General features: G+C 42.4%; 1 protein-coding gene across 2 annotated transcripts in view; it reads right to left on the bottom strand.

Moving 5' to 3' along the window:
• The window catches only part of cep112 (centrosomal protein 112), a 100,136-nt gene that overhangs the window by 6,000 nt on the left and 67,701 nt on the right, over positions 1-26,435 (bottom strand). The window contains exons 21-24 of one of the 2 annotated variants that reach the window (XR_010924202.1): positions 24,005-24,067; positions 23,553-23,629; positions 17,578-17,727; positions 3,859-3,948 (exon numbers count right to left, since the gene is read on the bottom strand). Coding sequence is in view for 1 of the 2 variants with exons in the window: in XM_067570163.1 (XP_067426264.1) it covers positions 3,859-3,948; positions 17,578-17,727; positions 24,005-24,067 (303 nt within the window). In the remaining variant the exon portion in view is untranslated. The remainder of the gene's footprint in view (positions 1-3,858; positions 3,949-17,577; positions 17,728-23,552; positions 23,630-24,004; positions 24,068-26,435) is intronic. The other variant, XM_067570163.1, reaches the window with a different exon arrangement.

Raw genomic sequence — 26,435 nt, 5'->3', positions numbered from 1 at the left:
GATGAGATTTTGTTTGTTCCTGATGAAGCGTGATTCTCTAGTTTTGAAGAGTGCGACGAGCGGCAGTCGTTTTCCCCTCCCAGTCATCTTAAAATGACAACATTTCATCTATATATAGTCTTTAGATTGTGGTTTTGACTTTCCCTTGCGTTTGGTACTGTCAGATGGTGTGGTTTTTGACAGCTGCCAGCAGAAAGGAACAAGCCCTCAACACTTTCAACGTTCAAATGAAGTTTGTCACATTGTTGGGAAGCTTGATGTATGCTAATGAAGTTGGGGTGTGTGTGTACAGGCATGCGTGGGACGGGTTGGGGGGGTGGAGGTGAGTAGCTGCTGGAAAGACATTTTTGATATACCCCCTTGTTCCAAAGTGACAAAAACCTTGTCAGGAACAAGGGGGTACATCAAAAGTGATGCCACTCACAAAGTTTGCACCTCCACATCCACTGAGTTGGCACTCAGAGAGTTCACCAAGGAGCGATTTGAATTCAAAAACGCTTTGCTGCAAGAGGGAGAAAAGAAACAAAAAAAAAAAAAAAGGAAAAAAAGGAAAAAGGCAGGAAGAGATTAGAAGTGGCTACAGATCTTGAAGTTGTTAGAACTATGAGATGGATTGGTAGCTGCTGATATAATGTGCCTTCACAAAAACAGCATACAGGAAAAGTTCAAGTCCTCTGCATTTCTACAGTATATCTGAAGAAATTATTTATTTTTCATTTTACAGAGCTCCCGTGTTGCAGGACGATACATCTCTAAAACTTGTACAGTTCACTGTGCCCACTGTATCATTATGTATTTATACAAAGAGCTGTACTCCTCAACACTCTGCTCCTCTCTTCAAGGAGAATTGAACCACACAGTGAGCTGCTGATCCGCCATTTTAGAGTGGGGGAGCCTGCGAGGGCCCTTGCAATAGCAAGGCAAGCAACATCTGTGTGAAGTCTGGGCAGAAAGGCTGTTTTAGCGTGTGAGAGATTGGATTGCAAAGACACGTCTTGGCAGATAAACTAGGGCAATATCATTGTGAAGAGGCTGAGAGAGTTTATTATCATACACATACACAGCAAAATATGCACATCTGCATTGTGCACGCAATAACGCAGATGCATGTACAATGTACACAAATGTACAAAGTAACATAAACAAATCAAAAACATACAGCAGAAAAACTGTTTCCCTATTGACACCTCACGCACACACACACATACACACACACACCTGACCTTAGCCGAGAGCAGGGTAGGAGTAAATATATGATTAGGATTAATATATGATTAAGGTAGTGTGTCTCTCTGCACACAGGGAGTGGAACTGTGACTCCCTGGCAAAAGACAGGCGCCCATACACACCTACGCACATGTGTGTAGCTACGTGCAAAGCACTGTAAACCACAAGCGACAGTGACATCAGGAGAGAGTAATCAAGAATGCAATAACAGGAGGACAACACCAGGGACTCTAGCACAATGGAACAAATCAGTAACAGATTAAAATAAACTCACCCTAGCTACAGGGATTATAGAAACAACACTCCACCAATCGCTCACTCTGAGCAACAATTCTGGCGGTCGAGCAGAAGAGCACCAAGTGGAGTTCACTGCACACATTTACACTGAGGACGTCTACCCACTGAATACTATTGAGTATTGGGTAATGGCTCACTTCCTGTTTGTGTCTTTGCTCCCAATATTGTCACAGCAAAAGAACTTGCTTTAAATTAGTAAAATGTGTTCATGGTAGAGTATCAACAACTGTCGAGTATCAAAATATGTACCAAATGCTTAGTCAGATTCTTAGTCTTGTTTACTCATTCTTTGCTTCGAGATATCACCTGATTTAAATAAAAATGTTGCTGATTTCATACCAAAAAAAGCTGAGTTTTTGATGTCAGTGCCAAATTTGTGTTTTTTACTGGCGCCAGTATCAAAAATTTTCAAACCACACAAGACTAAGCTCTATACACCACAAGCAACAAGTGGGTTTTGAGTGTTGCAATGTGTTTAGCACATGCATTAATTTATTATATATAATTAATTAACTTATATTAATAGAATAGATGTCTGCAATCATTTTGTCATGTGTCATGAAACAATGTCATGAAACTTTGTCCAGTGGAACACCATGGAAATCAGAATATGATTTAGCATTCAAAGCAGTACAGTGGTGCAGTGGTTAGCACTGTCGCCTCGCAGCAAGAGGGTTTTGGGTTTGAACCCACTGGCCGGCTGGGGCCGTTGTGTGTGAAGTTTGCATGTTGTCCCCATTCCTGCATGGGTGGCACTCTGGCTTCCTCCCACAGGCCAAAAACATGCAGGTTAGGTTAATTGGTGACTCTAAATTGCCCATAGGTGTGAATGTGAGTGTGAATGGTTTTCTGTCTCTATACTATATGTTAGCTCTGTGATTGACTGGCAAGCTGTTCAGGGTGTACCCCGCCTCTCACCCAATGTCAGCTGAGATTGGATCCAGCTGCGCCCCTCTAGAAGACGGGTAAAGAAAATGGATGGATGAATGGATGGATGGATATTCAAAGCAGTGAGCCAACATTTGATTGAACCAAGTTTACTTCATGTCTTGATGCTCTGGAGTACTAAATACCTTTCACTACTAAGACACAGACTACTAATGCTCACGGATACTCAGACAGACACAGAGTATCTGAGCTATTGTGCAAGAAACTGGAGATGATCTTGAAAGATATTGAATCGCCTCTTACTTTGTGTCACTTGCTGAAACAGTGTAGGAAGTTATATGTAAACAATCTGCCATGGTGGTTGTGGTCAAGGGATTTTGTCAATCTTTGGGTAAACTTTTCACCCACAGATCAATTGATTATGTCTTCAATGATGGATCATAAAGTAAATAACACTAACAAAACACATAAATGCAAAGCTAAAAAAGTCGAAAAGAGTAACCCAAACCCGTATCCAGAAAAAATGATCTGACATTATTGCAGGCAGGTTCAGAGGTCAGCTCTTCCAAAGTCATAGGAAAAAACAAGCAGCGCCTCTGGGACTGGGTCAGTAACCAATGGCTTCTAAAAACCACTGACCCCTTTCTGCAGATTTATGACGGCCAGACACTAAGGTGTGTGACGAGTGTGTGAAGTGTGTACAAGGGTCAGTGGGCGGATCAGAGGGGACACGAGAGAATGAATGCCTTTGGTGTACATACCAGGGTACAAAGAACAGCCTCCTGTGTGAGCGTAGTCATTAGTGCTTTCTTCTCTGTGTGTGTCAAGGTCAAAATAGAGCCTGATTACAGGGCATTCTGGAGAGCCATGGGGAGTGTGTGTGTGTGCACAGAGGCTTCCCTCTGAACACAGGCGGTGGTGGCATTCCTGGCCCTAGGCGCTGGCTCTTGAAGCCAAATCTCAAGGAATTTGGGAAATGTGCGAGGGGGCATATCTTTGGCTATGTACTGGAGAATGAGAGATGGTAGAGTGATGGGGGGGCAGGAAAGTAAGGGGAAGAACACATATTTTATTTGTCTTTTGTGGCCCCCTGGAGGGTCTAGTAAGGATGGCAATTGAGGGGCGAGGGGCTAGGGACTTCAGGTAATAGGGGAGCAGAGATGCACATAGGGTGGTCAGTAAAGGGATTCAGAGAACCAAAAAAAGGAAGGCGTGGTTAATAAGAAATAGTCAAATAGGGGTTACGTGCTGGCAAGAAGCGAAAAGAAGTGTGACGGAAAGGCTGATGGCAGTGGTATAAAAAAGTTAATGTTGGGCAGTGAGAGTGATGCAACGATAACGTTAAGGAGCAAATGAGTTTGAGTGAGAGTCAGGCAGCCTCTCTTGCACATGCCTGACAAGCATGAGAACAAGATAGTGAGAGAGAAAAAAGAGTGACAGCATTACCTTCTCTTCAGTCTCCAGCTCTTTGCTAAGCAGCGTCTTTTCTGAGCAATGCAGATGCCTCTGTAGACTTTCCACCTTTTCCTGCAGAGCCTGGGGGAAGGGAGAGACAGTCAGTGTTGTCGGCTGACTTGTGGAAAAAGAAAAAAGCAACTCGAGATCTGTGTGGTGTAATGTGTAACTGACGCAGAGTGATATACACTAATCTACAGTTACATTTGAGCAAGGAAGAGACACAGGCTGAATCTGAATGAGAGACTTCTCCAAAGAGTGCAATTGAGGAAACAACAGAGATCAAGACAGACAGAGGCAATGAGAAACGATTCAAGAGAGAGAAAGGTAGACAGAAGGGAAGCAAGACACAGCATGATTATTCCTTGTGTGTTAAAAGGCTAATAATAAAGTCATGACAGTAATTATTGGAATGCTGGCCTCATTTAGCCCAAACTTATTTTTAGACAAGGGCATCTAAAAAGAGCACTCTGCATTCTTTTAAGGATCATTATTTCTTTGGTGCCAATATGAGAGATATACTGTATCATTTAGTGGATAAGAACCCCTCCCAAATGTATTCCAATACCAAAAGTTGATCATATTTCCCCCCAGGGTGCCAATGAAGAATTTACTCTATTCTGTGCTCTAAGATTCAGACAACAAAGAAACAAGAATGAAAGAACAAAATGCACTGTTTGTGTGTGTGTGTGCAATTTTTTCCTCTCTGCCTGTAAGTGATAACAGTGGAAAGAAAAAGGCGCAGGTCCTGCATGTGACGCAGAACCAGATGTTTTGAGCGCACATGTGGTCACTTCGTCTTTGATTAGTCTGCATGAAAAGCAGAGAGTGATATGAGCACATGTGCAAGTACACACACACACACACACACACACACACGCTTTTACAGTTGAGCTGAGTTGAGTGAGCAGGCCAGGTGTTGCCTCGTCGATTCTCAGGGCTGAGGGAAACACAGTCCAGGTGATAGGCATGACCGCCTAATCTACAACCCACGACACTGACATAAATCACACATAGGCTTCACTGTTAGGCTTCAGGGCCAGGATGAACTTCTGGGTAGCAACTCTCTGAGAACTTCTGACTTTAAATTAAGGAGGGGGCAACACTGAAAAACAGGTGACACATTTGTTGTTGGTTATGTTGTTAGATCTCATGGTAGCTAAAAATTCAAGCAAAAACTGATGGAAAATTAATAATTTTAAACATATGATCACACCATAGTGCACTGCATTGGTATAGGTAAATCCACTTTATACTGAACCTCCTTCCTTAGCAGTGGCTAATTTAGGCTTCTGGGAGATGGATTTCTAAATCAACACTCATTACTATGATGATTCTGAGGTCAGTGTTAGTTCTGCAGCATGAAAGTTAGCTGGTTTTCCAACATGTTGATTAGAGGTGGGTAAAAAAAATCAATTCACATAAGAACTGTGATTCTTATCTCCTATGATTCTGAATGGATACACAAATGTTAAAAATCGATTTTCCAAATGTCAGTTGATAACGTGATGCTGAAGGAAAGAAAAAGGCGGAACTCAACTGTGAGGGCAGTGGAGCACCCGGACAGTCTACAGTGTGCACACGCTAGAGTTATCTTGTAATTCATCCTCAAAAAAAGGCAGCTGTTGCAAGCATGTTTTTCGCAGGAGGGTGGCTGCTGTTGTCTGCAGTGCGTGAGTCGGTCCAGAGATCCCGACAGGAAAGCCATGTTGTTAGCTAGTGCCACCACCTGGGCGGCATCGGCGTAAAAGCAGTCAAGGAAACTGGCCATTACTCTGTACCTCTCAGATGGGAGACAATGGCCGACCGCTGGGCCACAGGGAGGTGGAGGGGAGGAGGCAGACCCTGACTGCATCCTCAACGGGAGGTATTCCCTTGTCCTACTCACAGCCCTTAACAGTGGAATATGGCCTGTAAGCCACTGCCGGGGGTTTAGCAGTCAGTGAAGAGGCCCACTCACAATGCACGTAATTGAAGATAGGTGCTATCTTGGGGACAATGACATAAGGGCACAGCCTCCCTTGTGGCTGGGCGAAGAGGCCTGTGGTGAAATCCTCAGCAGGAGCTTGGAAAGGTGGCTGAGTTGAACAGGCCAGGCAGGTCGTCGAGTGGATAGCAGTCGGCTGCTGTCTGCTCCTCTTTGAAGAGCAATACAGGGTCTTCCTCCCTAAAGACATGATGCTCATCCTCCTTGTCGTAGTCGGCCCACGGCTTGGATAGAGTTGTTGCGCCCTTCACTGAATGTCCACTGATGCTCGAGCTCCTCCCGGGGGAGCATGATGCAGGCAGAGCAGGAGCTGGTCTCGGTCAGACACTGCCAACCCAGGCAGAGAAAACAGGACTTGTGAGAGTCTGCCATTGGCATAGGCGAGGCACACAAGATGCAGGTCTTGCTAGCAGACATGATAAATGATAGTGAAGTCCTCTGCGACACTGGATGGATTTTAGTGGACTAAGGACACCAGTGAATGGTTTGGCACACAGTATACTGGAGCAAGATACTGAAAATAGTGTCCCCTTTTCTATTCATTTAATCAAGAATTGGTTTTGATTCAAGAATCGATTATGAATCGAATCGGCACCCCAGTATCGTGATAGTATCGAATGGAGAGATAAGCACATCGTCCTAGGCCTAGTGTTGATCCTATTAATTAGGGTATTTTGCAGCCAGTCACGATTCTGTCCCACCACAGCCCACATCTCCATCCAGTGCAACCCCTTGCCTTCTATTTCATCATTCTATTTGGTTTATTGGTGAATCAAAGGCTCAATGATAATAGAAAACCATTTTCAGTGGTGTTGATGCAATTTTCACAGGTTGCTGGATTGTAGTATCTAAGGCATGAGGATGTAGAGTGTGTAGAGGGGCTCGCCCTTCAGCAGTTTTTAGAGTAAACAATCACTATAGTACTGTATGATGCACTTGCTGTTTGTCAGGGTATTATCTATGATGTACTCCTCCCCTTCCCTCCTCCACCACTTGATAGATTTAACCACTGTTACCCTAAACTCACCTGCATCTATCTCTGTTCTCCTGACCTCTTTGACGCAAGAGAAAGAAGATGAGATACCCTGACTAACCCCACACACCCCCTAAACCCACTTCCGTTTCCCTGCACTGTGACACAGCATTTCTAGACCAGGTCTTCTGGGAAGTAAGGCTGACTTACGGGGCCTCATTGTTGACGTGTTCCTCATCATTCTTTCATGTGGGCTCTGTATCTGCTGTGTTCAAAGCAACTCTGAGGGCACAAGTTCAACACTTGTCACTTCATTAACAGAATCATAGGGGATGATTCTAATGACGAATAAAAGGACTGTGTGAGTCAGAAAGGCTGCGGAAGTATTTAGTCAATATTACCTTCAGACATGATGACCATATTATACAGTACTGAGGGCCAGGTTTAAGACACAGAGCAACAGATATCACACTAACTCTGATAGACATGGATATGAATTCAATAGAAAGACAGCTGACATAATAAATCTATGAAGTAGACATGGAAAGACTGGTGAAGTGGGCCCAAGAGTATAAACACCTGTGAACACCTGTGCAGCCCCCCTGATGCTGTTTGACCATCAGTGTCTGACTTTGACTTTAATCCAGCACTAGCCTGGGTGCTCACATCTCAAATGATCATGAACTTGCAATTTTATATAATCATAACAGTAATTTATTGAATCATTTATAAGCAAATATGAGAGAGGACAACCATGGTTGATTGCTCCTGTTATCATTGCTGCCTAATTTTCTCCATCTCACTCTCCGTATAGCTTAAATCTGTACTGTATATACACACACATGTACTGCAAGCACACACACACAGACACACACAGACACACACACACATGTTGGTTGTTTCTATAGTATTGAGTGTGTGAAGGTGTGTGAATGACTGTGTGTGGAGGATCCTGCTTAAGTGTCTCCAGATGCTCGGGGCGATATGGTCTTTATCAGCCATGCAGACTGGGATCATTGTGAACTGGCCAGGAAGAGGGGAAATCTGATTTCCTTAGGGAGAGTCGGAGGGAGGGGGTATGGAGAGAAGGGAGAAGAAGAAGGTAAAGCATGAAAGAGAAAGGTGCATGAAGGAGAAAAAAGTAAACAAAATGCAAAGCAAAAAGCTGCGACAGATAAGGCAGAAATGTGACCATATCACAAAAGACAGAAAGAAAAGAGAAAGTTCAGAAAGGTGAGAGTGAAAAAACAGCAAGATACTGAGGAGGAGGAGGGGAGGGACATGAAGGAGAGAAACACGTGGTTGGAGTGAAGAGATAGGGGCAGTGGCGTACTCTTCTGCATAGTCCCACAGTCGAGTGCTTGAAGGCCTCTCTCACCTCTCCATCAGCAATGTGCCTCTGCCTTTCATTCCAAACTTTGGCTCAAAGGATTAGCGAGGCACACGCGCACGCAAGCACCAACAAACACACCGCTCAGAGCGATCCGCAGGTATGGGCATGCATTAATATTAACAGCAAAAGTTCTAAAAATGTGAGTGCTACAGTGCGCAATTCCATTGTTGTGTACACACAAACACACACATACACACAGGCACACAGACACCAATGCCTGAGTCATCTTTCCTGGGTGGTCCTCCTGCGCAGATAAGGCAAGCATGTTTCCCTAGGGTGAAGTAAAAGCAACAGAGGGCAGGAAAAAAAGCAAAGAAGAAAGAAGGGAGGGAATAGTGGGAGGAGGAAAAAAGGCCAGGGGCCTCTTTAAACTTGGTGTTTTGTTAGGAGCCGAGCTGCTCTTCATGTGCGGCGGGGCCTTCTATTTGCAGCGTGCTGTCAGAAGTTTCTCCCAAAGTCTGGATTAAAGAGATCCTCTAATGACACTGAGGCTGGACGACTTCAGACAGCAGCAAAAACCTCACACTGCACCGCCTCCAGCCAAGGACGCGCACACACACACACACACACACACACACACACACACACATAAGCAAAAGGGTAAGAACAGATACATACACAAGGGGCACGAAGCACACAGACATACATAAACAAAGCCACAGTATGTGGACTGCGCCCACACACACACACACACACACACACACACACACACACACACACACACACACACACACACAAACACACACACACACATACACACACACACTAGCTTTACTAGAACAAGGCAGTGTGTGTATGTATGTCTAGTGATTTAATAGTAAATAATAAAGGAGGTGCTAACCTCAAGGAGAGATGGATGGTCAGAGAGATGAGCACAGACTCTCTTTTATCTGCACTTTTATCAAAGGATTGTGGGAAAGGTAAAGAAGTGAGTGTAAGAGAGAAGCTGTAGGTGGAGGAGGAGGAGGAGGAGTAGGAGGAGGAGGAGGAGGAGGAGGAGGAGAGAGGTCTCCCTCCTGAGGTGTTAGAGAAGATAAACTTTTGCTTTTCTGTCTGTCTGTGTGTAGGAATGAAAAGACGTGCTTTAGCAAGTCGGCCAGGACAGCCCCTCTGAAAGATATCACTGATATTGGTATGAACTGACTTGCTTTCAGTACTTTGATGTTTTTCAGCACTTTTCCCAGAGTTGATTCTGAACTGAAGTGGGAAGATACTGTGATGGCGGCAAACTGGAACTCTCCTGAACAGCAAATAGAACGGTTATCCCGTCTATTGCAATATGCACACATGTCGGCACAGTTGTGGAGGCGCCTTTCCTGGTACTGATGAAAATAGTAAAACAATTGCTGCGGTAATGAAGACATGTTGCAACCGAGCTATGCCCACAGGGGGAACACACTGTTCTCTATCTTTCCGTCTCTGTCTCTTTCAGCTGCTGTGAGCTACGGTAGAAAGAGAATAGGAAACAACTCTGAAATATGTACCATATGCCTAGTGAGTGTCTTTGTGTATGTGTGTGTGTGTGTGTGTGTGGGCTTACATACTTATATTCAGTTTATCAAATAGTTTATCATTTCATGGATGATAAGTTTTTAGCAAAACTTGCAAATGCTATGGCGGCCTATAAAGTCTTGACAATAAATAAGCATTCACTTATGCGACAAAAGTTGTTACAAAAATGAACAGGCAGCAGTTTGAAAGGGTCACATCTTGTTGAGCTTCTTTTTCGTTTTAGCTCATCACTTTTGGTTTCTCTTTGGTTTTCAACACACAATGTTCGAACCTGAATGTTCTCATTAAGTCAAAATATCAAACAGGTAGTTAACATGCAAACTGTAACAACTTGATAAGACAATAGCACGCCCGGTTTCTGTGAATTTGTGTTTGAATATTTGTGCCCACTAGTGATCAAACAGCTTTGACCAAAGAGGGGATTTGTCAGAGGGATGCACAAGTCATTAGGTCTTTGCGGTTTCTTTTTACCTAGACATTAGGCCTGTGGTTTAATGAGTAATTTCCGTTTGTTGTCCGTGAATGGCGTATGGCCTCTATGAGCTGTTCTACTTCCCACGTTCCCTCCTAGCATCCTGGAATGTTATCTCTCTTCTACTTCCACCTCCTCTGATATGTGGATCAAACACTGCCGGGAATCTGCCCACAGCCGGAAAAGTCATCAATCAGCCAACACCAGGCACACATGTAGAGCTGCGCACACACACACACACACATACACAAACACACATGTACATTAAGGGAGATGGGTGCTCACACAGATACATGAAGAGAGTTAGAGGGTGACAGAGTGAAAGAAAGAGAGACGCTTCCCTTCAGACACACATATACAGATCCAAGATGAGACATTCCTAGCTGACACCAACGTGAACATAAAGGACAAAACAGGCCAGACTGGATGTTAGATGACAGCTTTACTTATAGCACCTCAGTCTCCTCACTCTTTTAAAAAATTTAGAGCACCATGACCGCACAATGGCTGGACTGCAAGGAACTGCACCCAGGATTCTACAAAATAGTTCATATTTAGCCATAACTGTGCAAATACGCTGGCTTTGTGAGTTGCACAAAACTGTAAACATTAGCAATCATGCCAGTGAGAGCACACAATAGCAAAAAAATCAGCTGGTTGTTCAGTGCATTTAAGGCACCTTTGTCCATTTCAGTGGAGGAAAAAAGTTTAAATGCTGCATTAAGCGACTTAAGCTTATTGAGTTCTTATGGCTAACATGATGGTATATGATTACCCACTTGCACATCAAACAGAAACAGAGCAACATGAGCATCCCATTTGAATCTCTTTTTCTCATCACCTGTTGAATGAAAGTCAGTATTCAGTGGTATTTTATCCCTTGTTTAGTCAGCTAACCCCCCTGAGTAAAACATGTAATTCTCTTTCCCTTGATAATAATTGGTGGTTACACAAGTCACTCTCTGGCCATTTTACTCTGGACAGTTAGTGTACAGTTAATCAGCACATGTGAGCTGGGAGCAGTTGCCCATAACTATGCAGAGGTGCTGTTTTGGTTTATTGGACAGGCAAACAAAAGTATCATCTGAAGGCATTTAACTGTCTGCACAGAGCTGCAGACTGGGGTGTTGTATCTCAGTGAGATTGGCAGTAATAACAGTTCTTCCATATAACAGGGAATAATTTGATTCATTGTTAATATTGGAAACTTCTCTTAGTGGACTAAATAAAAGCAGAAGAAAGTAGTGGTCATGCACACAGAGACAGAAAACGCAGTTGGTTTAACAAACTTTACTAAACAAATACACAGTTCAAGGTTGACACAAGAAACATGGACGTATTGAAGAATGTGGACAGAGACATGAACAGAGAAGACAAGCATGCATGCAAACACGTACACAAACACACACGCGCGCACACACACACACACACACACACACACACACACAACGATTGAAGCAGCTCTTTGCTTCTGCAACAGAGGGTATCCAGCACACCTGTTCTTGATCCACTGCTGCCATTCCTTCCCACAGGCAAAGTCATCCTTTCAACCCCCTCAGAAACTAATGCATATATAACTACAGAACTACAGACAAACTGCAGCTGCTACAACTAGCCCCTTGAATTTGTGTGTGTTGTGTGGCTGTGTGTGTGTGTGCGTGTGTGTGTGTGTGTGTGTGTGCACACGAGCCTTGTCCCTCGTTACCAGTATCCATGCATAAAAGCAAAGCACCTAGATCAGATGGACTCCATCTAAATTTGATAGAGATATGTACAACCCTCATACTGTCTAGTGTACAAAGGATAGTGCACCTCATATAGTCACTCTCATCCTCAAACAGAGTGAGACAATGGTCACTGTTGCATTATGTAATGTGTCTCCTGTCACTTTACCCAGAGGACACTACATCAGGACCCACTCTTTGACTAGCACTAGAAGTTACTGCAGGATGGGTCTGGATCAAAGGTGTGTATCTCTGTCTCTGTGTGTGAGAAAACACAGAGCATATGTGGGTGTATGTTAGAGAATGCAAAACTAGCGGCAGATATAGAGACAAGGGCACTAACTCAAGTTTGAGGGACAGAAAGATACAGATAAAGACTTAGTGAGGAGAAAATGGGAGAGAGTGTGTATGCAGGTTCATGTAAAAGACTGAGACATGAACACTTACTTAAACATGTGTGTGTGTGTGCGGGTGCACGTGTGTGCGTGCATGTGTGTGCACACGCATGGCAGCATTCGGCAGGCAGAAAGACAGGAAGCACTGCTGTGGGGAGCAGGAACAGCGGTGCTGATCAAAGCCCAGGCGGGTGACACTATGGGCGGAGTGCCATTGTTTATTCACCAGCCACCTCTCCCTTTTGGCAGGGTGAGGTGAGCATGTGTGCTTGTGTGTGTGTGTGTGTGTGTGTGTGTGTGTGTGTGTGTGTGTGGGGAGACAGACAGAGAGTTTGAGACAGAAAGAGTTCGAAGATGCAGAGTTGGAAAGATAGTGGGTGTGTGTGTGTGTGAGAGAGAGAGAGAGAGAGAGAAGAGACAAGGCCTGTGTGTGTGTGTGTGTGTGTGTGCATGTATGTGTGTGTGTGTCTTTGTACCTTTCACTTGGCAGGCTAATGTGGGCTTGAGTTCTGTCAGATTTGGCAGCTGCACATTTCAGGCAAGTGTACAGGCACACTCACACATGCACCCTTGCACATACAGACAAAAACACTGCCTGTGCACATGGCCACACAAACATACACCATGTACTCAAGTTACACCAATAACCTCACTATTAAACTTCACATTCACCTCAAACCCCCGTGTCTCATCAAAGAAAAAAAAATCCATACACAAATGGGGACACTTTAGCAAAAATACCACATGGAGAGAAACAGATGACATCAGGAAGTGAACAATCCTCTAACCCAAAATCTGGGTGTCCCAATGTGCTACACTGGCTTCCTCTATATTGGTTCCCATTCACTTTACCTGATATGAATTGACTAGACAGATGAAAGCAATGCAATGTTCCAATGCATTAAAATTGCCCACTGCTGCCTTTCCCACTGTTATGAGATAATTGGTAACCTAAATATAACTGGTCAGGGATAGTGGCCCACTACCTACTCTCTGACTACACCCCCATATGAGAGATCATTCATATGCAACAAAGGCAGGAAGTGAGGTGAAAGATTGGAAGGTAAAGAGGGGAATTCACAGAAACCTCAGCATCTCTTTATGATCAGATATGTGACACTGCTTCCTGTTCTTGATGGATGGATGTGTTGATGTTTAGACCACTAAACTACCACCCAAAAAATTAAAAGTAGCTAAAAGCTGTCGCAGCAGTACTAGCAGCCATTTCATATTATATGGAGTCATTTGTTTTATTGTTAATATATAAAAAAAATCCTTAATGGAGCTTGAATCACATCAGAAAGCCAAAACATTGAGCCTGGTTGGTACCCCACCAGTCTCTCTGCTCATTAATCTGGACTAGAACATCACGCAGCCTGTGCACTCATGTCTGCAAAACCAACGCACACTTTGATATTTAGTATATTTGCTATTCAAACCAGCAGTGGGACCAGCAATGCAAAGCCAGGGTCCCAGTCCACCATGCAAAAACGCACGCCAAGCAGGCACACACTCAAACTTATATGTACACACACACACACACCCACACATACACATATAACATGCTCCCACGCACACCACACAAATATACTCCTCCACCTAAACGTCACATATACCAAAAAAAAACCCCAGATAATGAGCATACTTAACTGTACTACCATTGTTCTAAAAAAGGGGTTTATGAGATACAAAGGTCTCTGCAGTTAACACCCACATTTAAGAAGTCACAAGTACAGTAGAGCCACAGAGGGAGCTAAATTCAGGCTAGAAATGGCAGAACGGGGCTGGCGAGGGAAAAAAAGGGACATCTGATCCGGTGCAGCATGCATTCAGAACAACTGTTTTGGGATTATCCCAATTCAAATGCGCGGCTAACTTTGATGTTATTTTCTTCCCCTCCCATTGTCTGAAGCCCCTCGCTCTCCTCATAATCCGAGCCCTTTGAAGTGAGCAGCATGGAAACAATGTCAGCAGGCGACACACTCCCTCCGATGGCCCACTGACAGCTCTCCACCATTTCTTTCTTTCTTTTTTCCCCTCTCTCCCCCTTTCTTCCCTTGTCCTTCTGTTTGCTGTCTCAATCCTCATACTTCATCCTTTCATTACACTCCCTCCCTCTCTTCCCCTTCATTGTTTGCCATCTCACCCTTCTCCTCTCCCTCTTCTTTAAAGTTTACACCAACCCTCTTTTTTTCTTTTTTAAAATTGCTTTATTTTCTCCCTTAATATTTTCCGTTTGACCAATCTTACCTTCCTCTCCCCCACTGATTCTCTTCTTCCTCTCATGTCAGGCTTTTAATAAGCAATTCAATCATTAATTGGAGTCTCATTAGCGGGTGGTTAATACAGGGGGGATCATAATAATGAGGACACAGATAATAGAAAAAGAAAGCCTTTGTCTGCTCTCAACACAGATGCCAAGGCCTGTGTCTTGTAACACAGCCTACAACAGGGGAGACAGCGTGTGTGTATTGTGTCATGGAGCACTTAGATTACAAGCAGCGAAGCTAAAATATGAGCAAGTGTAGCCAGCTGCAGTATTGCTGAGTCTCCCTAAAAGTGAAGAGAAGATGACTGCACTGATGTTTCAACCTGACTTGGTCTTTCTCAAGGCAAGTTCTGTACCAAGTGTGGTTGAAGCCTCGGTTATATAATAAGATAATAGTGTGTGATATCCAAATTGGCAAAGTCCATAAAATAGACACCTTAACATAACGACAAACACTGAAAATTATAGTAAATAATGGATAATTTAAAATGTGAATGTGAATGTAAGTGTATGTTACTGGATCATAGAATATTGTTTCTGCAGTTTTTTTTATCCTCAATTTAGACAGCAAGAAAAAAAAGTGAACAGGTAATTACTCACTGAAATGTTTACAGAGCTTTCACTGAAAACAGAAATGAAAAATGCACGAAATAAGAATATCAGGTGAAACTTCATTGTGTCACGTAAGCACAAAAGTCAGCAGCTCATCCTCTACTGTGCTTTGGATTCGTGTAACTTTTGTCACCACGTCCCTTTGAAAATGACTTCCTAAAGCTTTGTTGATCACAATCTAAACACGCTGTCAAACTGAATGTGTCTCTTTATGAATAAGTGAGAGAACATTTTCTGAAAAGATCTGAACTTCTCAAGATAAAGTTAAAGTAGCCCAGCCTGGATCAGATACTACAACACTTTCCTGAAATATCTGGACTTAATGATTTAGACCACAGAACTACCATCAACATTTACTACCAATCAATATTTTTGGATAGCAACACAAGACATGTCTGACATTCTATGTGTGGGGCAGGATTGGGTCTTTTCCCCCCGAGAAAACTGGTCGCTTTGAGAGAAAACTCAGGACTGAGCGAGGGGGACCCGGGCTGCCAGGGCCTGGAAGGAGATGAGATGTGAAGGGAGGCTCACAGACCTGCCTCGTTGCTATATGAGGCAGCTGCAACCACAGACAGACAAGATTGTGTTTGGAAACATGTCCTGATCCCAGACACAACAACTCTTTATTTAGTGAGCCACACCCAATCAACTGCCACAGTGTCCCAGTCTGGTTGCTAGGGCAGGAGGCAGAATAAAAGATCTTGTGATTCCACAAGAGAAATCTGGACGTAGGGGGGATGAAGATCAGGGAAAAGAACGAACAAAATGCACATTTTCATCTACACATTTTTTTGTGTAGATGTGTTGCACTGTACATAAGACAGTCTCAGACAGGGAACCAGTTTGTTAGCTTACTGTAGTTACACAGAGCTATCTATGGCATGCTAAATGACTGACAGGTTTTACTAATCTGTGTGAAAAGCACTGAGCAGTGGCGTATCAAAGTGAAAGATGGACAAAAATACACTTTTCATCTATATTCTAATCTCTACATTTTATTGACTTATATTGTTCTATATATGAAGTTTAACTAGGCCAGGTAAGAAAAAAAACATACCAAGTAAAGAATAAGGTTGAAACTACAAAAAATAGAGCCTGAGTATAAAGTTTAACTGTAAAAGAGAATGACAGTAATTATGTAGAAAGGCTTTGACTTACCAAGTGGGGTGCAGCAGACAGATTTATAAGGTTCAACCAGACACAAAGCACACAAGCCACTTAAAGACACTATGGAGTTTGCAACTAGCCATAAAAATGACAGAGCACATGCATACAAACGGTGATCGTGGTTTAACAAAAGAAAGGCGAACAGTGTCTACTCTATAAAAGTCAAATCCAGACAAGGCTTTTTTGAGGAAGCAGTTTACTGATGCCCCCCCACTATTTTTTAAGTCAAAAGGTTTTGGATGAGCACTACAGGGACCAATGAAAAAGGACAGGAAGTATATAAGACTGAGAGGAGATAAAGAGGATGGGAAGATAAGAGAAATAGATAAAAGTATCTAATACACTTTACTAACAAACAACTTGTGTAAACTTGGGTTTTGGGGGAAGCTGGAATATTGGGAGCAATGCAAAAACCTAAATCAAGCTATATACAATATTATAGGATCTAATAAAAAAGGTTCACTTGTGTGTCTAGTTGGTGTGTTCAGTTTTATACAGTCAGCTCCTGTATTCTAACTGTACATCTGATACATGATGGCTCTGTAGACTTTAAAAACACTCATTGATGCATGGATGACATGGACCTACATTATAGAAGTCCAGCTGGTCAATAATATAACTTTATGCTAACTTCAACTTGATGCAGATTGTATTGAAAAATGGTTCTACACCATATTATCCAAAATGGGATAAGTTTTTCCCACGTAATCATGAGTTTTTCCAACTTGTAAAAAGTCAGAGAAATTCTTTATTCACAAAATTGTGACATGTCGCTCTGATTAGCTACTGCAAAGCAGGAGAAATTGTCATTGATCAATCTTTGTCAACTGCAAAGCTGAATCAGACACATCCTGATGAATCTTGTCTCATGATCTATCAATCTTGCCTTTGCTATGTAATATAGAGCCTTTGCTTTTTTTGCCGTGAAAGTTAATGTTATGTTTAATAGAAATGTAATTATTTCTTTAAATATGGTGTGGCAAACCCTGATAATGCAGCAGTGTTGCTCTGGACTCTACACCTAATACGATCAGTAAAATGTTTCACATTTTACAGCATTTTGCAACACTCCATATACTTAATTCATCAAAAAAATGGAGAAAATGCAGGATATTAATTTTGTTTCTTATATCATCAGTTTTCATAGATGCAATTAATAAAGTGCAGTTCAAGTGAGTGATCTCCAAAGTGCCCAACACTGACCTTATTGGCCTGATCAGCGTGGTGGGTTATTGTCCTCCTCTCCTTGTCCCAACGAGTGTTAGCCTCCTCCAGCTGCCTCTCCATCGCCTGCTGCAGACGAACAGCCTCCTCCTTTGAGTCACATACAGACGTCTGTAGCTCTGCAATAAGCTTGAAAATAGGAGATAAAGGAGAAAAGAGACACGTTTGATTTTAATTCTTGATTTTGACTGAAACTCGTGTGTACATGATTGACAAACAGATGGACTACAGACCACAGTGTGACACTCACTGGTCAGTGAGTAAATAAAGAAATAATTTAGCATACTGACAAAATGTCTTATGCCAAGAGTTCCGTATAAGTTATATGCTTTGTATACTTATATTTGCAACAAAAAAATAAAGCGGAGAGAAAACCTGCTGTCAGATGCAAAATGCAAAACACATTCACTAAACAAAATGCTGCTCTAATTTGTTAAACGTTACTGCTCTCACAAAATGACTATATCTGATGGAAAATGCATGTTATATTAGTCATGGATTTGGATGACAGTAACAATCACCTTGAAAGACACTTTTTTCCCAGAGTCTCATGTCTTGTGTCTTTTTTAAGATGAGACTGAAGACACAGAGAGAGCAGAGAGAAAAAGAGAAGAAGGAGGTAAAAAAAAAAAAAAAAAAAAAAAGACAGGAAGGAAAAAACAACTTCCTTTTTGAAGAGCAGAGTGACTTTGTGTTGGTGAACTTGCGGTGCACACCAAGATGAAAAGGAACTGCCTCGGCTTTGAAATCATCCAGTCAAAATTAACATTCTATTTAAGCCACTGTCAGGGAAAGGCAGAGGAAAGATGAGAGAGAGTAAAAGAGAGAGGGAAAGGACAGGAGAGAGGGGGAAAGAGAAAAAGAAAAAGAAGAGTTGGGGGGGTGGTGTGGGTTGGGAGGGGGGGTGTCAGTGCTGCTTCTAGCTTTGGGCTAGACAGATAATTGTTTACCGTGTGCAAACTCTGGAGGACTAGTCCTGCTGGAATCTGCACATTGTGTGGGAGTATGGGAGTTAGAGTGGTGCGGATCCACCACAGAGAGAGAGAGAGAGAGAGATAGAGAGAGAGATGAGAGGGAGATTAGGCTTATTTTGTCAGTGGGAAAGCCACATGAAAGCAACAAATGGCACATTATTATGGTAACATCATTTCTGGGTGTAATAATTATTTTGCAATATGGATTCCCTGCATCTGCCGGTCTTCAGCCCTGGGGCGGTGGCGGCACTCTAAACTAGTGAACTCAGCTGTCTGTCTTGTTATTCCTGTATATATATATACACCACAGCACCTTTTTCTCTGTCTGATAGCCAGCCAGGCCCTTTTAAGCCTGTAATTGGTCTGGTGAGACTTGTCTATTTTCCCAGCCTGCTAGCATCTGTGTTTAGGGCTAAAGGCAGGCTTACCTCTCTGTGAACCTGAGGTAAAAAAGGGGAGAAACGAGCAGGTCTGCTGTTTATTCACTTATTTGTAAACAGAGAGGTGAGCAGACACAAAATGGTGGCCACCACAAGGGGGGAAGGATGCTTTAATAGTTACATGAAAAGAATACACTGAAAACTTGGTGCCTGATTTATAACTAGTGTAACTAGTGTTATTAGACTTCTGAATCATTGTGTGAGAACCTCTGATTTTTTCAGTGATTCAAATAATGAAGTGAAAACAAAATGGCAATTCATGCACATCATTCACGGTACTCTAAATAGTGTCATACACCAAAAATTGGAGCTGAAATGATTATGTAATAAGTTACTCAACAGAATATTAATCTGCAATACTTAATTTTCCACTATTTTCAGGCAAATTATAAATAATTGATTAAAAAAGAAACTAATCTGCAGATTGATTGACAAAATTAATAGTTGCAGCCCTACCAAAAATCACTTATTGTTAGCAACAAGGTGCATTATTGTCTGGTGACTTTAAGCTTAAATCAATAACAAGCGCATCCACACATGAACTTTTATTTAAATTTCCCTTCCAGACATGTTTTAAGACACACACACAGACACAGACACAGATACAGACACACACACACACACAAATACTCTGCTTTGAATAATAATTTGTGTCTAATACGATCTTTCCACCAAAAAGTAAAAAAAAAAAGAAGATAAATTACCTCTTTTGGATCCATAACATTAAATTTTCCTCATTGAATCCAGAATCTATGACTATGCAAATATTTCTCATTTCAAAAGTTTAACTGCCGGATGCAGGATATCTCTAACTTCACTGAGAAGGCCATTCTAAGTGTATGTGCGCTGGAGGCTTCAAGTTTTCACATTACACTTGTGAAAGTTGCGTACTGGTACCTCTTTACAACTTTAACTTTAAGGTGTGCACAGAGAAACTTTACTCCTTCTGCAAATGAAAGTGAAAACATTCATCCTTACACACAGTGATGCTCAAACATCCAACTCACATTTTTGAATGGAGGGAGACTTTAAACCTGCATTAACTGATTTTTTTTTACCCATGTATACAAAACACTGACTTATTATCACCTTGTGAAGTTGTTATGGCAAGTCCGATATTCACTCTTTGTTAAACTCTATTTTGGTCTCAACCAATCCTGAGGGAAATATCTGACTCTTCAGCTACTAATATATTCACAAACTGGTTGTTAACGTTGTTGGCAGGGAGAGTGAACTACAACAATAAACTTGTGGGCCGTAGAACCAAAACAATGAGATGATGAACAGTAAAACATCTGTAAAGCTGAGGAGAACAATGGTGATAATTGTTTGTGGGTTCATCACTGCCTTTGATCCCCTTTCACGTCACACACAGACATATGATCCACTGTTAATATAAAAATATCGATTACAGCAGCTTTAACAATGATCAGTGCAGATAATAGCATGAACTATAAGCAGTAATGGTTACTGTTACTGTTTTCAAGTATTTTTTCAAGAATTGAAATTGTATCAGAATGAATAAATACTGTAACAGATCCTATTTGGTTAATTCATGCCTAAGAGGTCACATGTGAGCACTGTTTGTGTAACTTAACAATCAGAACTCTGCTGAAACAAATGAGGTATATTTGCATACAGAGTGAACTTCAACCCCTTTCTTTCAGAATATGATACTTCTCATGCATTGTGTCTCCCATGACAAATTCCCTCCACCTCCTACCTACTCCCACGGTGGACGGTGAGGGATAAAAGTAATGATCTCCCACCAGTACCACAGCTACCACCCACTGTAGCCTCATCATTAAGTGAAGGAAGAGAGCACAGCCCTGTTCAGTTCACAGGTCACCCAGGAGGACCACTCACAGCTAGACGCTTAACACACAGGATTGGATTGGAGAGACACTAATTAGGAGAGTCTGTGTGTGTGTGTGTGTGTGTGTGTGAGCGAATGAGAAAGGCAGAGAGAGAGAGAGAGAGAGAGAGAGAGGCATGTGTGTGTGTGTGTGTGTGTGAGCGAATGAGAAAGGCAGAGAGAGAGAGAGAGAGAGAGAGAGAGGCATGTGTGTGTGCCTAAACATATATCCCTAACGTGGTGCGTCTCCAGTCCCCGCAGGATAATGTATGGCGTGGTATGTTTTTAATTGGGCTATTAGCCATGCAGTCGCGCTCAAGAGCGATGCCCCCTGTCAGACACAGAGGGGTTAACAACTGGGGTTAGCCTTTGAGGTTCAAAGGCCTCTTGTTTACATTTGACTGAGCTGCCCCAAGGGGCAGGCAACAAGAACCCCTCCGTTCCACCTTTACCTTTTAAAACAAAGCCTCTCAAGCCCACGACAAATAGCCTGCATTAATCACGCATATTAATATGTTTGCACAAAAAACCCCACACCTTCAACGTAACCCTCTGTATAACAACACACTTCAGCAAAGGTGTTGAATTCTGCACACAGAGACTTTCCTTTAATGTCAGAGAGAGTGTTGTTTGTTGAACCTGTCCCAGCTTTGTGTCCCCAAAACAGAGGATTAATCACTTGTTGCTTTGTCTGCGGTGGCGCACCGCACCGCCAATGCAGGCAAACATGGCTGAACTTTTGCACAGCATCCGACTTCTTTTGAAGTCGTGCATTGTGTAACCTAATAAGCTACCGTTTTCTCACAACATCTGCTTGTCAACCCCGCTTTCAACTCTGTGCCTTTGCCAGCCAACCCAAAATGGGGGGATTTAAGGAGGAGAAGAAAGAAAGAAAAACAACAAAACCCCCTCTTTGAATCTCTTCTTTGGGTAACGAGGTGCAATTACGGCCAAATGATTGTGATATTTTAGCCTGCTACATAATCAAGACGAAAACTCTTTTCTTTTGTAATGTAAACACTACTTAGGTTGTTTTGGATCTTTTAAACTGGCAATGTAAAAGCTGCCTGAACTTTTGGAGACATTTTACTGAATGACAGAGTGAAGTTATATCGCTGGTTGGAGAGGAGAATTACCTCAGTTTTGAGTGGGCTCAGTCTAAAGAGACAGTAATGTTAAACATATGGCCCTCAGTTGGAAATGTGTGGCCAGATAATGCCATGACAGGGGAGGAGAAACAGGTATAGAGATGACTCAAAGATGTGTTAGAAGCAGGTAAAGAGTGCAAGTGAACAGTGGAAAGTGTGTGAAATATAATGACTTAAACTGATCTTTAAAAGTGATTTACACTTTGCTTCACAATGTTGTAGAATCTACCTGCACAGACTTTGTAACTGGCTGATAAGAACTACAGTACAAGTCAGGGCTATGGGGGCTACAGAAATATCACAGGGAGACTTCAAGAACTGTGATTGGTCAGCTTTGGTTTTCTCCTGCATGTTTGTGATAACGGTCAAGATTGCTGATAGTACAACATGGAGAAAGCTGACAGACTCAGTAAACTTCTCCTTTTGAGTGACTAGACACATTTTCATTTCATAGTGAATGAAAAAATGTATGCAATTAATGTACCTCATGGACTAATAACAAATGACACATTAATCTAATGTTGCAGTGATGCTATGACAAACAAAGGTATTCCACCTCCAATCTATTACAGTGAAGTTGGCGCTACAAAGTGGCCAACACAAGGCAGATCAAGTCCTGTATTGATTAACACAGCATTAATTGAATTCTTTTGGCCACTCCGGCAGTGGAACAAGTTGTAAACACAACATTTGACATGCTATTGCCTTATTAAGTTGTGGTGAATGTTAGCAACCAATTGCTTATTAACACATTCAGCAGACACAGAGTAACATTAGCATTAATTTGGAGTCATGTTTCTGACCACCAGACAAAGTCCAATATTCACTCTCCTTCTAGATCATGATGAGCGACCCCTTACACATGTCGTCATTTAAACCTTTCTAAATATAAAGTACTAAAACCTACTACTACTACTACTACTACTACTACCAAAACTAAAGACTAAAACCTTGTATATGGCTGGACCGTGTATGAAATGCTAGAGGACTTTTAATTTGTTTGTCGCCTGGTTACCATCGGACACGGACATCGCCAGCATTTTTAAGATGTTTGTTTTTATGTTTGTTAATTTATTTGTATAGCACTTTTCACACATTATTTGTAACTTAAGGTGCTGTGCAGATACGAAAAAAACATCAAAAGACTGAGAGACACTAGACGCATGTAAACATGTCACATGACAGTCTCCTTTGGTAGGTAATCATGGCACTATTCTCACCTGAAAAAATATTAAAACTTAATAAAGTGACGTATTAACAGTCCTGTAGTAAATATTACAACTGCTCAATCTTCGTCATTGCTGCTTGCTGTCAGTTGGTGCGAAACGCATTCTGGGACATTTAGCTTTGGCTTTGGCCAACCAATACTGTAACTTCATCACTCAGTCAATGACTCATGCAGTCAGTGACAGACTTTCGTGTGTGTAGGGCTGGCCCCGCTGTTGTGGTCCAGCCAAAAAAAGTGGATTAGTGCAGCTTTAAGGGCAAACATAAGTTATTATCTAAAACTAGAAAACATAGAAATGAGGTATGAAACCTGATCAAGTGTCCTGACTTCACACAATGCTGTTTGAGCGGCAGAGGAAAACCTTTTAAGGAGCACCTCGAACACCTCTGGACGTGGGCATAAAAAAGGGATGAGAAAGGTAAAGAGAAATTGAGACAGTAGAGCTTTAGATATTCTCTATGTAATACATGTTTCAGTGTTTTATATAGAGATTTATTTGTCTGAGTATTGCACAAAAAACATATCAGATATGAGATGTGTGTGTACACCTACTGGCACTTGTGTGTTTGTGCAAATCTGCTTAAGGGTAAAGGGCTTGGTGGCTTGCTGTGTGTTCAAGAGTGTGTGTGTGTGTGTTTTCATGCGTGCTTCCTCACCTCTCCCATCAGTACATTTGTCCGGTCTTTTGAAGAGGTTCAGTGAAAAAAAGGGTAATATAAAATGAAAGAGGGAAAAAAAGGTGGGAAGAGAAAACTGATTACCTGGGCAGACTTGGCGAGCTTCTGACTGTACTCCTTCTCAATCTGCTTCAACCTGCTGTTGGTCTGCAACAAGAAGGGAGAGGGGAGTGTGAGAAAGAGATATGCAGACAGACAGATAGAGAGACACAAAGAGAGAGAGTTGTGAAATTGAATCTTCTGTTAGGAAGTGCACAGAGACACACCATCCTCCCAACCTACCCATGCTTACAATCACACACACACACACTCGCGTTGACCTCTGCCTCTTGGCAGTGTGTCGCAGGCCTGTGGCCCCTTGGCAGAGCGCCAGCCCCAACGTTCATGTGTGCCAGCAGGTAGTGATGGGCATGGTGCACAGTGGGCACCACTCCCCTTTGATCCCCTGCCAACAATTCATCACTTAACAAGAGGGGGGGCGGGGGGGAATTAAAACCTTGCTGCCAATTAGCTATAGGGAGAAAAAAAAAAAAAAAAAGAGATGACCGGGAGAAGCTGGGAGACACAACACGGTGGAGACAGAATAGGAGTGAATGGAGATTGTTGTTGGGAGTTTATTGAGCGTCGCTTGTCTCTTTGCTTTCCGTTGTTTCTTTATGGGAAGCTAGCCAGCTGGAAGAAAAGACTGCGAGTGTCTAATACAGTATAGCTTGCCGTGTTGTGATGCCAGAGTTACAATGAGAGGCTGAACAGTGCAGTGAGATAATTAGGTGTGAATTGCTCAAATTCGATGGGGATGTCAGTGGCTGCTCGTACGTGAGGTGATGAGGTCTACACAAGTACTATAGGTTTTTTCAGTGGATGCTGATCAACGAAAGTTTTATACTCATGTCTGAAAGTCTTAAATATATCAGTATATTTATATTATTCAGATTCTTCTACTATTATTTTGCACACTCGGATAATGCAGTAATCCATATTTATTCACATTCATAAATCTGCTTAGCGTGTTATCCAGCTCAGTCAGTCGAACATGTCTGTACTGTATAAACTCATTTAGTTCTACTTTTTATTACATTATGTCAGTTAATCTCTGTTGATATCAAATCAATTTCTCCTCAAGTGTTACTGAAGTTTTATCTCATCTTATCTGAAGGCAACTGTAAGAAACTCAGTAACATCTGTCTATGCCATTGATGTGACGAGCAACACAATATAACACACCGCAGTAAAAATACAACAAAATACACATAAACAGAGCCATGGCGCACACACACACACACACACACGCATTCACTCACACACACACCCTGCTTGACTCTCTTGTCCTGACAGCCACTGACAGACAGACAACTCCCTAACAAACACTGTTTCATTGAACGCACCCCTCGCAGCTATCAACACCTGAGCTGCGTTTGGACTCTGCACCCCATCCAAACACTTCCTGACAAACACTGCCGTCCGCTCTGAGCGAACACACCTGTCACCACGGAAACACAGAGCCATCACCAAGGATACGGGCCTGTCTTCCTGCGCCAGGACTCTGAGTGGCGGCTCGCTCGTCCCTAGGGGCCCTATAGCAGCTGATGAGAGAGGGGGAGACAAAGAAGGGTGTAGAAAAGGCAAGAGAAAGAACTGTGTGTGGGAGTGGGGCGCAAATGGGAGTCCTTCGATGTTTTTTCTTTACAGCTGACACATTTGTTGTCTCCCTTTATCGCTGCAGGACTGCTCCATCTGTACGACAGCGTTGTTGAAGTGACACTGCGGTAGTTATTAGATTTTAACCATATTTTTACCTCCTATTAACTGATAAATTGCAAGCCATAAAATGTAGATAGTTCAATGTTTTACACCAAAGTGGGATATCAGCTTCACCTTTGCAATCGGCTGTGCTGTGTGTGACTCCATGTACTGTACATGACTGTGAGTTCACATGTGAGCGCATTCATGGAGACATATGGCCATATTGACATGAAAACAGGCTCAGATGTTTCATAAAAACATAAAGAGCTTGCTACTAGCCTATTCCTTTTTACCTACAGTCACTCAAGGGAATTTAGCAGGAAGAATTATACAACATCATACATTATACAGCTCCACCGTCTAAACACACATGAAAACTGGCTGGAGATAGATGAAGATATGGAAAGAACACGCGAGGAAAAAAAAAAAAAATCGCCCAACAGGACTGTGACAAATACAAAGGGAAAATCAGAGCTAAATTAAAAGCCCAGCCATATGTATGTGTCTGTGTGAGTGTGTGTGTAAGCACTTTCAAAGAGACTACCTGTGCCCTGCCAAAGGCATTTTCGTGCTGAAGGCACTTTGAGGCTGTATCAGGCTCTTCAATCGCCTCTTAATCCTAGCGGTGTGGAGTGCGGCTGCTTTGAAGTGTGTGTGTGCGTGCGTGTGTGTGTGTGTATTTGTGTGTGTGTGTGTGCGCACGCATGTACGTGTGTGTTAAAGAGAGTGGAAGTGGATCTGAAAGCAAGGCATGCACCGCTTACCAGAACTT

The sequence above is a fragment of the Thunnus thynnus genome, chromosome 17, assembly GCF_963924715.1.
Source record: "Thunnus thynnus chromosome 17, fThuThy2.1, whole genome shotgun sequence".
Taxonomy (NCBI): domain Eukaryota; kingdom Metazoa; phylum Chordata; class Actinopteri; order Scombriformes; family Scombridae; genus Thunnus; species Thunnus thynnus.
The sequence above is the reverse complement of the archived record's forward strand: the minus strand, read 5'-3'. Positions and strand labels throughout refer to the sequence as shown.